The sequence below is a fragment of the Salvelinus sp. IW2-2015 genome, linkage group LG18 (genome assembly GCF_002910315.2).
Source record: "Salvelinus sp. IW2-2015 linkage group LG18, ASM291031v2, whole genome shotgun sequence".
NCBI classification, from domain to species: domain Eukaryota; kingdom Metazoa; phylum Chordata; class Actinopteri; order Salmoniformes; family Salmonidae; genus Salvelinus; species Salvelinus sp. IW2-2015.
The window spans coordinates 41,108,731-41,120,758 of NC_036858.1; the positions used below are offsets into that span (position 1 = coordinate 41,108,731).

At 38.8% G+C, this 12,028-nt stretch overlaps 2 protein-coding genes across 2 annotated transcripts; both read right to left on the bottom strand.

Moving 5' to 3' along the window:
- Window positions 1–1,268: 1,268 nt before the first annotated feature.
- On the bottom strand, window positions 1,269–3,540 carry LOC111978367 (homeobox protein HMX2-like). Its single transcript, XM_024008387.2, has 2 exons — window positions 3,078–3,540; window positions 1,269–1,897 (listed from the first exon to the last, which is right to left on the bottom strand). Exons 1-2 carry the CDS (start codon window positions 3,346–3,348, stop codon window positions 1,350–1,352), a joined length of 819 nt encoding a protein of 272 aa, XP_023864155.1. The 5' UTR covers window positions 3,349–3,540; the 3' UTR covers window positions 1,269–1,349.
- Window positions 3,541–10,310: 6,770 nt separating this feature from the next.
- Window positions 10,311–11,742, bottom strand: LOC111977436 (homeobox protein HMX3-like). Its single transcript, XM_024006852.2, has 2 exons — window positions 11,357–11,742; window positions 10,311–11,044 (listed from the first exon to the last, which is right to left on the bottom strand). Exons 1-2 carry the CDS (start codon window positions 11,643–11,645, stop codon window positions 10,434–10,436), a joined length of 900 nt encoding a protein of 299 aa, XP_023862620.1. The 5' UTR covers window positions 11,646–11,742; the 3' UTR covers window positions 10,311–10,433.
- Between the last annotated feature and the right edge of the window lie 286 nt (window positions 11,743–12,028).

Below are 12,028 nucleotides of genomic sequence, written 5' to 3' on the forward strand. Positions count from 1 at the left end.
GACACATTTCACATTGGCTAACTTGCCAAAGGACTGTGATGACAGATGAAAGGAGTCTTTATGTTTGAGACAGGTAACATAAATATAACCGAAGCGTTTGACACGATCTTAACTCATTATGTGCCCATGGTTGAAGGGAAGCAGCACATAAACCCATCTGCAGCCAGTAATACTGCAGTGGAAGGCTACACCTGAAATCACTTGTATACATAGATCATTTTGAAACTGTAGTCCCCTTCTGGTAAAAACATGTTCACAACACTTTGTTGTTAATAGCACATCTTGTTAGTTACACTGTTAGTAGTAGGCAAATGAGCACTTGTTACAGCAGACCTATGAGGCTTAGGGTATAATATTACATTGTTCACATTTGACAAATATATGTTGAATACGGAAAAACAGTGTCCTACATTGTTTTTAGGCTGCCAGGCAATCTAGATGTTTTTAATATGAATTTTGGCGCACTGGACGCTTATGCCACTGGCTAAGAGGGGGTGTTAGTATCATTGTTCACCTTTAGAGGCCTAGTTAGTTGCAGAGGCATATGTTTATAAGAGAGTTTGGCCAACTGTAGCTGGATGTCATGTTGATTGACACTTCCATGGCAGAAAGTTACACAGAAAAATAACAAATATAGGTTTTTCTTTATTAATCTTTGAGCTGCAGTGTGAATATTTTAAATAAGTAAGCTATTTTATATTGTACATATGAAATTCGTTTTTCCTTTCCTGTTTTTMAAAAACTGGATTGAATGCCACAATTGAGATGTGGAAATAAATATTAAAAACGGGCAAATGTACAATAAATCCCAACCCATGTTTCACTGATATAGAAAATGTATTGAATTAGAAGTTTATTTGGTGGGCCTATGATTACAATAACATTTCCCCAAAATCGAAGCAACGAGTTTGCACTTCCATATCCCCAAATGTATAAACCCAATTTCTTCCAGTATTTTAACAGATTAAGGTGGTTGGACCTCAATATATCATATTCACATTCACATTACATTTAAAACTGTGTTTGAATGTATTCATAATTCGTTTGGGAAACAGTCCACTTGATAACATATGTATTTCAGTGTCTAAATTCCCGCAATGTATAACGTGTTGAACCAGGGAGAAGAACGCAAAATCAAGGTTCAAAATAATTATTATACACATGGTGTATTTTATACATTTAGAGAAGCTTGTTGCTTTCTTGTTAAAACGTACAGTTGCTGCATAATAAGACATATTTTTTCAACAAATAAAGTGATATAATAGACATGAGTTTGGCAGACATTTATAAGAAAGTACTGTCGCGTGTTAACGTGTTATTTTTTTGGGACTGTCATCACAGACATTGAGTCAATATTCAATCTTGTTATACAGATTGTACAGTGGTAACCCTTGTAGGCTGCTGCCAGGATAGTATAGTGGCGTTGGAAAAGCAATAGATCTTGGAACTGGTACCCGGAGCAGGGAGCTATCTCTAAAAACAAGCGGCATTCCGACCAGTGTCTGTGCGGATGCGTGTGCCATATTCGCAGCCTCCAGTTCCGCCGACAGTTGTCGCTTCCATTTGTTTCTGCGGTTCTGAAACCACGTCTTCACTTGAGTTTCTGTTAGCTGTAGACTTGATGCCAAGCAGGCTCGCTCGGAGCTGCTCAAATACCTCTTCATATCAAATGTGGACTCGAGCTGGTACACCTGACTCCGCGAGAAGACGGTACGAGTCTTCTTCTTGGACGAGTTAGTCTGCTTGTTCGCACCGTCTGTCTGTCTCTCCTCGGAAATAGGTGACATTGGATTGCATGGTCTCTCTTGCTCCTCTTTGTAATCCTGCAGCAGAGGCTGTGTCAAGTGCGGTCGCCGTGCAATCCCGTCATGGCCTGAAATAAGTCCCTTGGTTGCACCTGCATTGGGGAAAAATACCAGTATTTTATTTTACCTTTTATTCAACTAGGCAAGTCAGTTCTTATTTTCAATGACGGCCTAGGAACAGTGCCTTGTTCAGAACGACAGAGCTATCATCTATAGCTCGGGAATTCGATCTTGCAACCTTGCGATTACTAGTCCAACGCTCTAACCACTAGACTACCTGCCACCCCAGTATAAAGACCAGTGGATTGGAAATAACATTTAAATAATTTCAAAATATTTCAACACTGATTTCCCAATGTCCTCCTCGATATCATCTATAGCCTACCAACATTGATAAATGGTGTAGGCCTACCCTCAAGATATATGCATCAACATAAGATAGGCTACTCGACGCTTTAGTCTATTGCCTTTAGATCAGGTTATCAATTCTGTCACAAAATGTAGAATATGTCTCAAAGGTTTCACACTTATTTTCAAAGGCTTTGTTTTGGCCTACCCAGGTTTGGAGAACATCCCTATTAAAAGAAGAACATTATTCGATACTCGGTACAAGAGTGCATTAAGTGTGAACTTTGACTCATTAATTGACCGTTGAAAGGTTGTAAGTGGCCTTTTAAATAAACAATTTAATATGACTCTGCCTGGTGCACAATATTAATTAAATCAGGTTACATTTAACGCTCAATTGACGAAATGTAGTGCAGTCATTGTGAAAACATGTTTAATCAATTAGAAGACTCGATTAAATTTGGAATGAAGGGGGAAACGTCCTGTTAATTATTTGACCCTTCCCCTGTTCGCTGATCTAGCAGTAATACGACACATTAAACAAAGTGAAGTGATAGCCTACCTATCAGCAGTCACAAACAGGCTACTATAGAGTTATCGAAGTTTACAAGCTTAAATTGCAGCAAGTAGTAGGCTAAATTTATCATAAATACGTGTATAATTAGGCCTAGCCTACCGTAGTCTACTGTTGACCTATTATTAGGCTACAATAATAGCCTAATAATAGAAATAATGATAGTATCCCGTTAGATGCCATAGATTTATACAATATATAGCCTACTTAACTTTTTTACTTGGAAAATGRGCGTTTATTTTCGAAAGGCAAAATGTCAGCGACGAAAATCAATTCAAGAAAAATCTATCTTAAAGCAAAAATGATTACGTTTTACGCACAACAAAAATTACATTCAGTAATCTACTCACCTAAACGTGAAAAATTAAGTGGTTGATGTTGGTTGCATGGCTCGCTGTGACCAGGATCCGAGCAGAAACAGTCTGCAGAGTCCTCCCCACCGCTGCACTCCTCTTCCGAAGAAACCGAGAGCAAGCGCGTCCTTGCCAGCTGCAGTCCCTTGGAACTCTCCTTCGCCCCGGACCGTGGCTTCTCCGACGACTTGCCCAATATCGACTGAATGGTGAAGGTGGAAATCGGGGCCGAAGAGCACTTGCTTCCGTTGTCTTCTGTGGTACTCATTCTCGACTCATAACAGTAAGATTGGACTATATCGTATAGTTTTTGTATAATTGTTTTCTTATTATTGGTCTGTGAGGACTCTTCTTGTGTAAAAGAGTTCGAAAATAGTATTTCTTTAGTAAAACCTTTTTATAAATGGGGGTGCTTGGGTTTTCCTGGAGCTCAGGGAACATGAATGTATTCCTGGTCTACTTCCACGCGCTCTGGACTAAAGGCAGTATTGTGGCGTTGGCTCATTTACATGTAGGTAAGCTCCTCTTGGGCCAATCACACGCTCAAACTAAGCCCGGAAATTTCAAACTCATGTTGAGGTTCTGAGATAGGATGAGAGGAGATAAGGAAAGGCTGTCGTTTATTCTATTTTACGTCCCTCTTTGAATCCGATAGTGAAGGTAGACACATATAGGCCTTATGGCACAGACAAATCACACATCTTAGGCTATTAAATTACTTCAACAGACATCTCTCTCTGCCAGAAATATACAACACAAGACGTTTTGCATAGGCATAGTATCCATCGACTTTCATTTAGAAACTGATGCAACATGTCTCTCATTATAACCCACATTCAATTACATTGGACGTTTGGTTGAAAAGGGAGAATTGTTTAGGCTATGAATTTTGTGTAGGTAAAGGTTTCTAATTTTCAAGTCTTATGTTGTGTGTCGTTTTTTGTGTCTGTTTGTTTTGTTTTTGTGTATATATTTACACACATTGAACTGTAGCAAATTACTTACCTAATACGTAGGCCTGATTCACAATTTAAGAGGACAGACTGGGGATGAATTTCCCACTCACGAGGCTATGAGAAAATGTGAAACAGGTGCAACCATGGAAGTTATCAGGAGTCTTTTAACGATGAGCTTCAGTGATTTTTCTTTTACCTTTTTTCAATCACAAGTATTCAATAGATTGTTGATGGAATTTTACCAAATAATATTGTCACAAATAGGCCTATTGCAAGACAACATAGCACATGGTTATTACACWGTAGTAGACCCTTATTATTTCCCATGCAAGATTTATAGTATTGAAGTGAATGGAGAGAATAATATTCTACATGTTTCAGATCGGCATGATGTTTGGATTGGTCATGATTCTCCCTTTGCCTATTCTTCTAGATATAGATATAGACTATAATTTAAACCTTTTCACTTACTAGTGTAAAATACATTGTTTGGAAGATTCCCTCAAAGAACAAACCCCATATCCCTAACATAATTAGTTACAACTGAATAATAGCATACCACTGAGACACCCTCGGGGGGAAATGCACACCATGCTATTACAGGCCACCGTAGACACAAGTACTGCACAATGACTTCATTGAAGGAATGGAACGTATTTTATTAGCCTTGTGCATGGTAAATTGGTCAGATAATCCAACAAACAGTTCTGGAACTAATACGGAACGTTAACAATTTTTTTTACTGAAAATAATAAACACATTCCAGGTCCATTATCTGCGATTAGGAATTCATTTCATCATTACTACAATTAATCTGCCTCGCGTGGAGTAGAGGCCTGCTAATTGATTGACTAATTGATTGGAGGGCGGGGGCGCGCCCCACCTCCGCCCCTGCTCCTCCTCTCCCTCTCTCTCTCTCTGACGGTGTCTGGCGGGGCAGGTGCTGGGCTTGAGTTCGCAGTTCGAGCACATTATCCCTCTTTACTGCTTTCTAAGGGACCCCAGACACATTACAAACGGTCAGCTTTAATCATAATGTCAGCGCCCTAACTCTCATGCTGCTGCGCCAAGGGAGGGGTTGACGACCCCAGCCTTTCTCCTTAGTCTGTTCAATATTGTTTCGTATTGTGGTTTTGTTCATCCTTTGATAGGAGGAAGGAGTAACAGGATGACGATGATTATAATGAAGACGATAATAAAGACGATGATGAAGACGATGAGGGTGCTGATGAGGATGATGATGATGAAACCATGATTGTCAAGAACGCATTATGTCCACCGAGACGTAGGCTAGCTACATTTACTAGGGTAATATATGAGGGCAGTCAGATTGCGCTGGATTTACGGTGACTACACATGAGGCGTGAAATCTGCCATGACAGTTAAATGGGCTGATTCTATACGCGCTCTTTTCAAACAAAGACCTTTGTCAACAGCAGCGATGTCTTTTTAAAGCTCTAATTATACCCGTATAAGCTATCCTTAACAAGAAATCATTACATAATTAACCCGACACTTGAATACAAATTCAACTCCACAGTTATTAGGATGTTATTTAAACAAATCTGAATATATTTTTCATGATAGCCTATCAAAATAAAAGAAATGGCATTATAATTCATTGTAGGCATATATGCCTGCATAAAGGTAATTGTGTCATTCATATTTATTTGAACGTGTCTGAAGGTCTTGCATTCACGTCCCTGATTTGCAGTCTTTTTCTATCCATGACGTTTGTACATTTTACTTATATAATGTTTTTTTCAGAAACAGCATTGCGCGGTCTAACCTCGTGCTCTATCACAATGATAGGTGTTGTATTGCAGCCCTACCGCAATAACAGAACACGATCTTTACTATGGGAAAGGGGTCTTAGAAAGACAGATGAAGTTATGAGCAGCTTTGATCTAAGAATCAAGCTTCGATAAATATTAAACAAAGACCCATACACGTGTGTATTATGATATATGATGTGTCCAACTCTAAAATAAGGAAATTACCAGAGAAAATGATATCAATAAATTTTCTAAGTATAAACGTTGATTATGTTTCGATTTTCATTCAAGGATCCGAGCCCAGCTCCTTTTTTCAAATAGGAGAGAGGGAGAGAGAGGGGTCGAAGCAGTCGTAAGAGCAAAACAGAGCGCGAACCCTGGAGGTGTAGGCTACAATTTATGTAATCTTCGGCTGGAAATGAATTGGGTAATTTATTGGAAAACAGAAAGTCAAGAAGATTGGATCAGTATAGCCTATCCAAGGGCTCCTATCCATCAAGTTCCAATTAACAACCTCACCATTGAGTTTTAATGGCTTTCCAATYTACTGCCCTGATAGACTCATCAATTCCTCGGGGAGAAATTAAGAACATCGACCGCCCCTTGGCGTTTCGGTGTCATTCTTCACAGCAACTATATGTCAAATTAAAAACACAATTAACATTTAAACTGTTCCAATCAGACGGTGCCCCGCAACCTATGTTTCACTTAATATAACTTTTATGAAAATCTTGATGCCCGCATTCCATCCCGAAGCAAATGAGATACTAGTATAAAGATTTCCGTTCCCTAAAAAAATAAGTGTGTCCAGAAAGTGTTGTGCTAAGGCCCATGTTATCCCTTTGACACCAAAAGTTAGTTTTTATTTTATACATTATTGACAAAATGATGCCACGATATTTACAAATGTATGCAGGCTTGTGGCAATGTACAAACAATTAGTAAAATCARCTCAAACTTACTTTTGATATTTTTTTTCAAGCTTTCCTGACTAATAATTTTGCATCATCATGATGTGGCCTGTGACACTTTGCTTCTTGAAAGTCCAATATCTTTAAAACTGGACATCTGATATGCACAACATTTTGGGACTGTATCAACAGTGGACTAATGAAAAAAATAAAAAAAATGTAATTTTTTGGTGGATTTTCCCTTTAAGCTCAATTAACATAATTATGCCTACCTACGGTAAAGAAATTGCAACACAATATCTCCACAGATATTTGCATGAATCACACATGCGTGAACAGATGCCCAGGGTTTCAGGAAAGGGCTGAAAATACTTAAGCTGTTGGCACTTGATCAGCACTCAACTTTCCTGCTGTTACGTCCGTTGCCCTGTTCCTGCAAATGTAGGCTACTTTATCCTATTTCTGGTCTCGCCCCTTCTACTTTACATAAATATGTACTACAAATGGAAATTATCGAGTTGTCATTTTTTTCAATTTATGCGCGCAAATCAAGGTCATAAGCGTAACCAGAACTGCCCGTGAACAATGCCATTTTTTGTAACAATATTTTAGACGTTTGTAGATCAATATGTGCTAGGGGAAGAACGCCATATATCCCAATCTATTAATTCTCTGTAATGGGTCCATGTGGAGTTTGCATGATATAATACGTCAATACATGAGTGATTATCAGACTATATTTGAATGCACTCTTTGTCTAGTGATGCGGTCATAATAGAGTAGCTACTGATTTGTTTTCGATAACTGCATTAGAGACAAAATCAGAAAATGACCTTTAAGCAAGGCGTTGACTGGTTTCTACTCAGCTGGAAGGAATGCTGAATACAACAACAAAGTAGGTCCAATCTTCAAGAGTCATTTTATAGTCAACTCGTTGCATATTGATATTTATATTATTCAATCTAACATTGTAGATAATAAATGTGTTCAATATTTCGCTACTTCAAAACGTTATATTAGGCTAATGTTGCAACTATGTCATTTGAGCCAATTTATCTCGTCCACAATAAAGGAAAAATGAGTGACTGACATTAAACCGGTGAAACATTATGATTTAACAAAGTATATTTCCTTATGCATTAAAAGGAAAAAGTCAGTCCACAACATACCGTGGATACAAATTGTGAAGGTTTGAGGAGAGAGTCTACGTCGATCGTTGTCATATAGCTATCAAAACCTTTCGACTCCCTAAAACATGAATGTGGCCTATGGTGATCGAAAGACTTGAGATAACCTTTGGTATCTTGTGAAAAAGTTTTCTACCCAACACAAATGTATCTTTTGGACCATTTGCAATAGCTCTACGTCTACGTCATAAACATTCCACAGGTGCATTGCAGGCATGCATTGCAGAGACATTGGCATTGGTGTGTGAATAGCCAGATGCAACCAAACTAAACCCTTAGAACATGAAAACGAATTGAGCAAACCCTAACTCTAGGCCTTTATGTTCTGCTAACCCAGCTGAAACTACACAGACAAAATTGACAATACAACCATTACGTCAAAGACAAATTGCATATTTGGTGGGCTAATTGCACCTGTCCAGTGGTATACCATTACCGAAGACGGACATAGAAGCTGCATCCACAAGTAAAACGAGTATTGTTGCGAAATTAAACGTACACTTTTTTAAATGAAATGTTCAAATTTGCCTCGAGCTACGCACGCACACACGCGCGCACACACGTCCACCACACGCACGCATACACATGCACACACACACACACATTTTTAAACAGCCTAATACTAGGGAATGTCATTTTTCTCTTTTGAATAGACTACATTACCCTCAAGATGGTGGCAATTACGCATCTAATTGACCGATATATTTTTTTTAATGTAAAACAACTTTTTGTGCATAAAGTGCATAACAGCAGGTTGATTACGCACCTGCTCAGGTTCTTCATTCACATAATAATGTATTGGTCTACCAAAATAAGCGTGTGGTTTCGGGGAAGGCCTACCTGTATTTACATTCAATATGGATGGCAAAATAAACTATTTACCAATAATTAAAGCAAATAAAAAAGGTTAGTGCGTGGTTTTAATATCTAACTTTGTGAAGTTGCGCCAATGTATATGCATAATGATTAATTTTGATTAATTCTAACTTTTTCTGATGTCCTTTGGCTACATGGTCTATTCACATTGTCCACCGTGTTTGTTCCAAGGATAAATGGTTCAATATCCTGTATATAATATGTCAAGCGTCCAAATTGTAATAATCTTATTTAGTCAACCATCGCTATCTATGGCAATGTGTCTCCGAGGAGTGTCGGCCACGTGGTCTGCCAGACCAGTAGCACTTGTTGTTAGATAGACCCAGTCGAGCCTCTGTAATGGGAATTGACTTATGATCAGACACAGTATTTAGGCAGAATATCCTCCTCTTTGTATATGCCAGGAGCATATTGATTTCCTCTCACACATGACAATTTTGAAAGCCACAACAATTATATTGGGTCTATAATAAAAGATTTGATGGAAAGTTGTATTGTTTGTTTATTTATATTCATTTTCATTATGCAACAATACATCCTGTTCATGAAGACGTTTTGAAAGTAGACAATAGCCTAATTTGTTTGGGAGGCAAACAGGCAAAATTTGACATTTCTGAATAGATGCCTGAGGCATATGTAGACTACACCTAATTACATCATTGTGCATTCTTGAGTACGCACTGATTTGAAATATTTAAATATGGAATAACCTCCATTTATTTCACAACATAATTCAGCAATACAATATCAAAACGTGTTTTTCTGTACAAAGGAATAGCATCACCTGGTAGCTTCTTTCATTGACTCGATTCAATATACCCATATACATTTGTACACCATGATAAAGTTTCAAAAACACAAAAGGCAATGACATTCAATTCTTAGTTGTGCTATAAGGACATTGTCGAGCAAGCATAAATGAGAATCAATACATCAAAACAATAAGCCTATAAGCTACAATTATACATAAAACAGTGTATCTTGATTGTCCCCTGCTAAAGCGCTTTAAGTTTAAAAAAAAAAAAAGGAAAAAAAGAAGCCCGTTCGATAATCTGTCCGATATTCATTCCTAAATAGCTGAGCAAAGAGAAAACACAATAMATTGAATGGGTCTATCACATAACTTGGGGTCAAATGATAGTGCTTACAGTATTGCCCATATCAAAATCACATTATCCGATAGAAAACAAACCAATGTTACCGAATTGTCATAACACACGCTGTAAATAGAAATTGAATAAAATTAACTCCAATGTAATTTCCTGAATGTTATGGTTCTGCGCGGGGAAAACAGGTTGCTGAAATGTATTTTGGGGCAGTGTGAACTGGATAGTCTTAGCGGAAATGATCTCAAAGCTGCTATAATAACAAAAGGCCTAATAATAATAGGCCTAATAATAATTATTATTATAACAATAATTAGAAGAATACGTTTAATATTAATAATAACAATATGCTAATAGTGTGAAATTATACCAGAGAAAATGTAAACTGCAGTCTAATATAAAAATGCGCAATAGGTCCTCTTTGACAGAAAGCATGGCTCTCTTTTTTATTTTTATTTTTCTTCTTTACAAAAATATTGTTTTAGTTTGTATTGTGTAGTGTTCTGTACGAGTTAGGAATATAGACAACAACCTCTTGTTTTTCAGACCGGTCTGAGTAGCGGCACAGAGGTGACGATTGGGTGAGAGTAATAGAGGTGGTGAGGGAAGGTGAGGAGCGGCTGGCTCACAGGCACGTTCCCGGTCGCACTGCCAGTCTCTGAGGCAGAGTTCTCGTGGTAGAGGATGGGCACTCGCACTATCCTCTGTGCAGTGGCGTGGCTCAGATTGGCAGCCTCTAGTTCAGCTGCAAGCTGTCTCTTCCATTTATTTCTTCTGTTCTGGAACCAAATCTTTACCTGGGTCTCTGTCAGGTGCAAAGACGCTGCCAATCCGGCCCTCTCCGAACTGCTCAAGTAGCGTTTCATGTCAAAGGTGGACTCGAGCTGAAACACCTGACTCCGGGAGAACACTGTGCGTGTTTTCTTTTTTCGACATGCTTTCTTGTCCCCACCGTCCTCGTTTTTCTTCCAGTCGTCTACCCCACTGTCTTTCTTTGTGTCCTCAGGATCACTCTCTTCAAGAACTATTTCATCCCCACTTTTGTTGTCCTCGTCTTCTTTGCTGTCTGGGTCAGATTTGAGCACCAGGTCTGGCGAGTCGCGATCCGTGCACGAGGTTGGAGAGGAGTCTCTTGCTCTTGCCTTCTCCGCAACTAAAATGACGACAGGAAATATGGGTTATAAACATGACTGCATGTTCAATACCTCCCTATACCATTCACTTGAACGAGTAAAAGAAAAATAGAAACATACAATGCTGACAATGGCCTAACGTTGAATGAAATATTTATCATAAGTGACAACATACTTGCTGAGTATATCCTTGTTTGAATGTCCTTTGACAGATGAAAGCTCAACCCATAGCATCAATAGCAATTTACACTATACAAATTACGCACATTATACGTTTTCTGATAGTGTAAAAGGTAAAGAAAGAGAAGACAATCAGATGTTCRTGGACTTACCTTCGGTTCTGTGTAGATGACTGGCTGCACTGAGTGTGTAGGGATACCACCATGCTGAGGCTCGCTCCAGATAGTGCGCGGGTAAGGCAAACCTCTGCGTGGGTAACTCAAAGCGAGGAAAGTTGAAGTCCCCGACCTGGGATAGAGAAAAGCCCCCTTCAAAAGCTACCTTTGCCGAGGCGAAGATGGGCTTCGGTTTGGATGGTTTACTATCACAGTTCAGCAAGTTCTTAATGAAGAAGGGAGAGTCTTTCACCGGAGTGCACGTCTCTTGCGCCGTCTCGGGCATTGCTGCTTGGAGGTTGTGGTCCGAATGCCTTAGACCACAAATGTAAGTGTTAAAAGACTTAGAAACAGTGATATTATTCAAATAGAAGACTGGCAATTGTCCTTCTTTGCGATGTTTTAAATTATGAATATCGTCTTGATTACCAGATGATCGAGAACGACAAAAATAAAATACACATCAGAAAAGAAAATAGTCTTCAGAGAGAACAAAATAATATCGATATTGCATCCAAGTCTTGTGCGTTCCTTAGTCAAAATGCAACTGTGTCCACCGCGTCAGTCTGGCGCCGGATGCTAATGATGAAATAAAAATGTCATCCAAGTTAAATGCGGAAAGTATACGGCGATTGGGCATGTACAATGGCAAATRGGATTAAGGAAGAG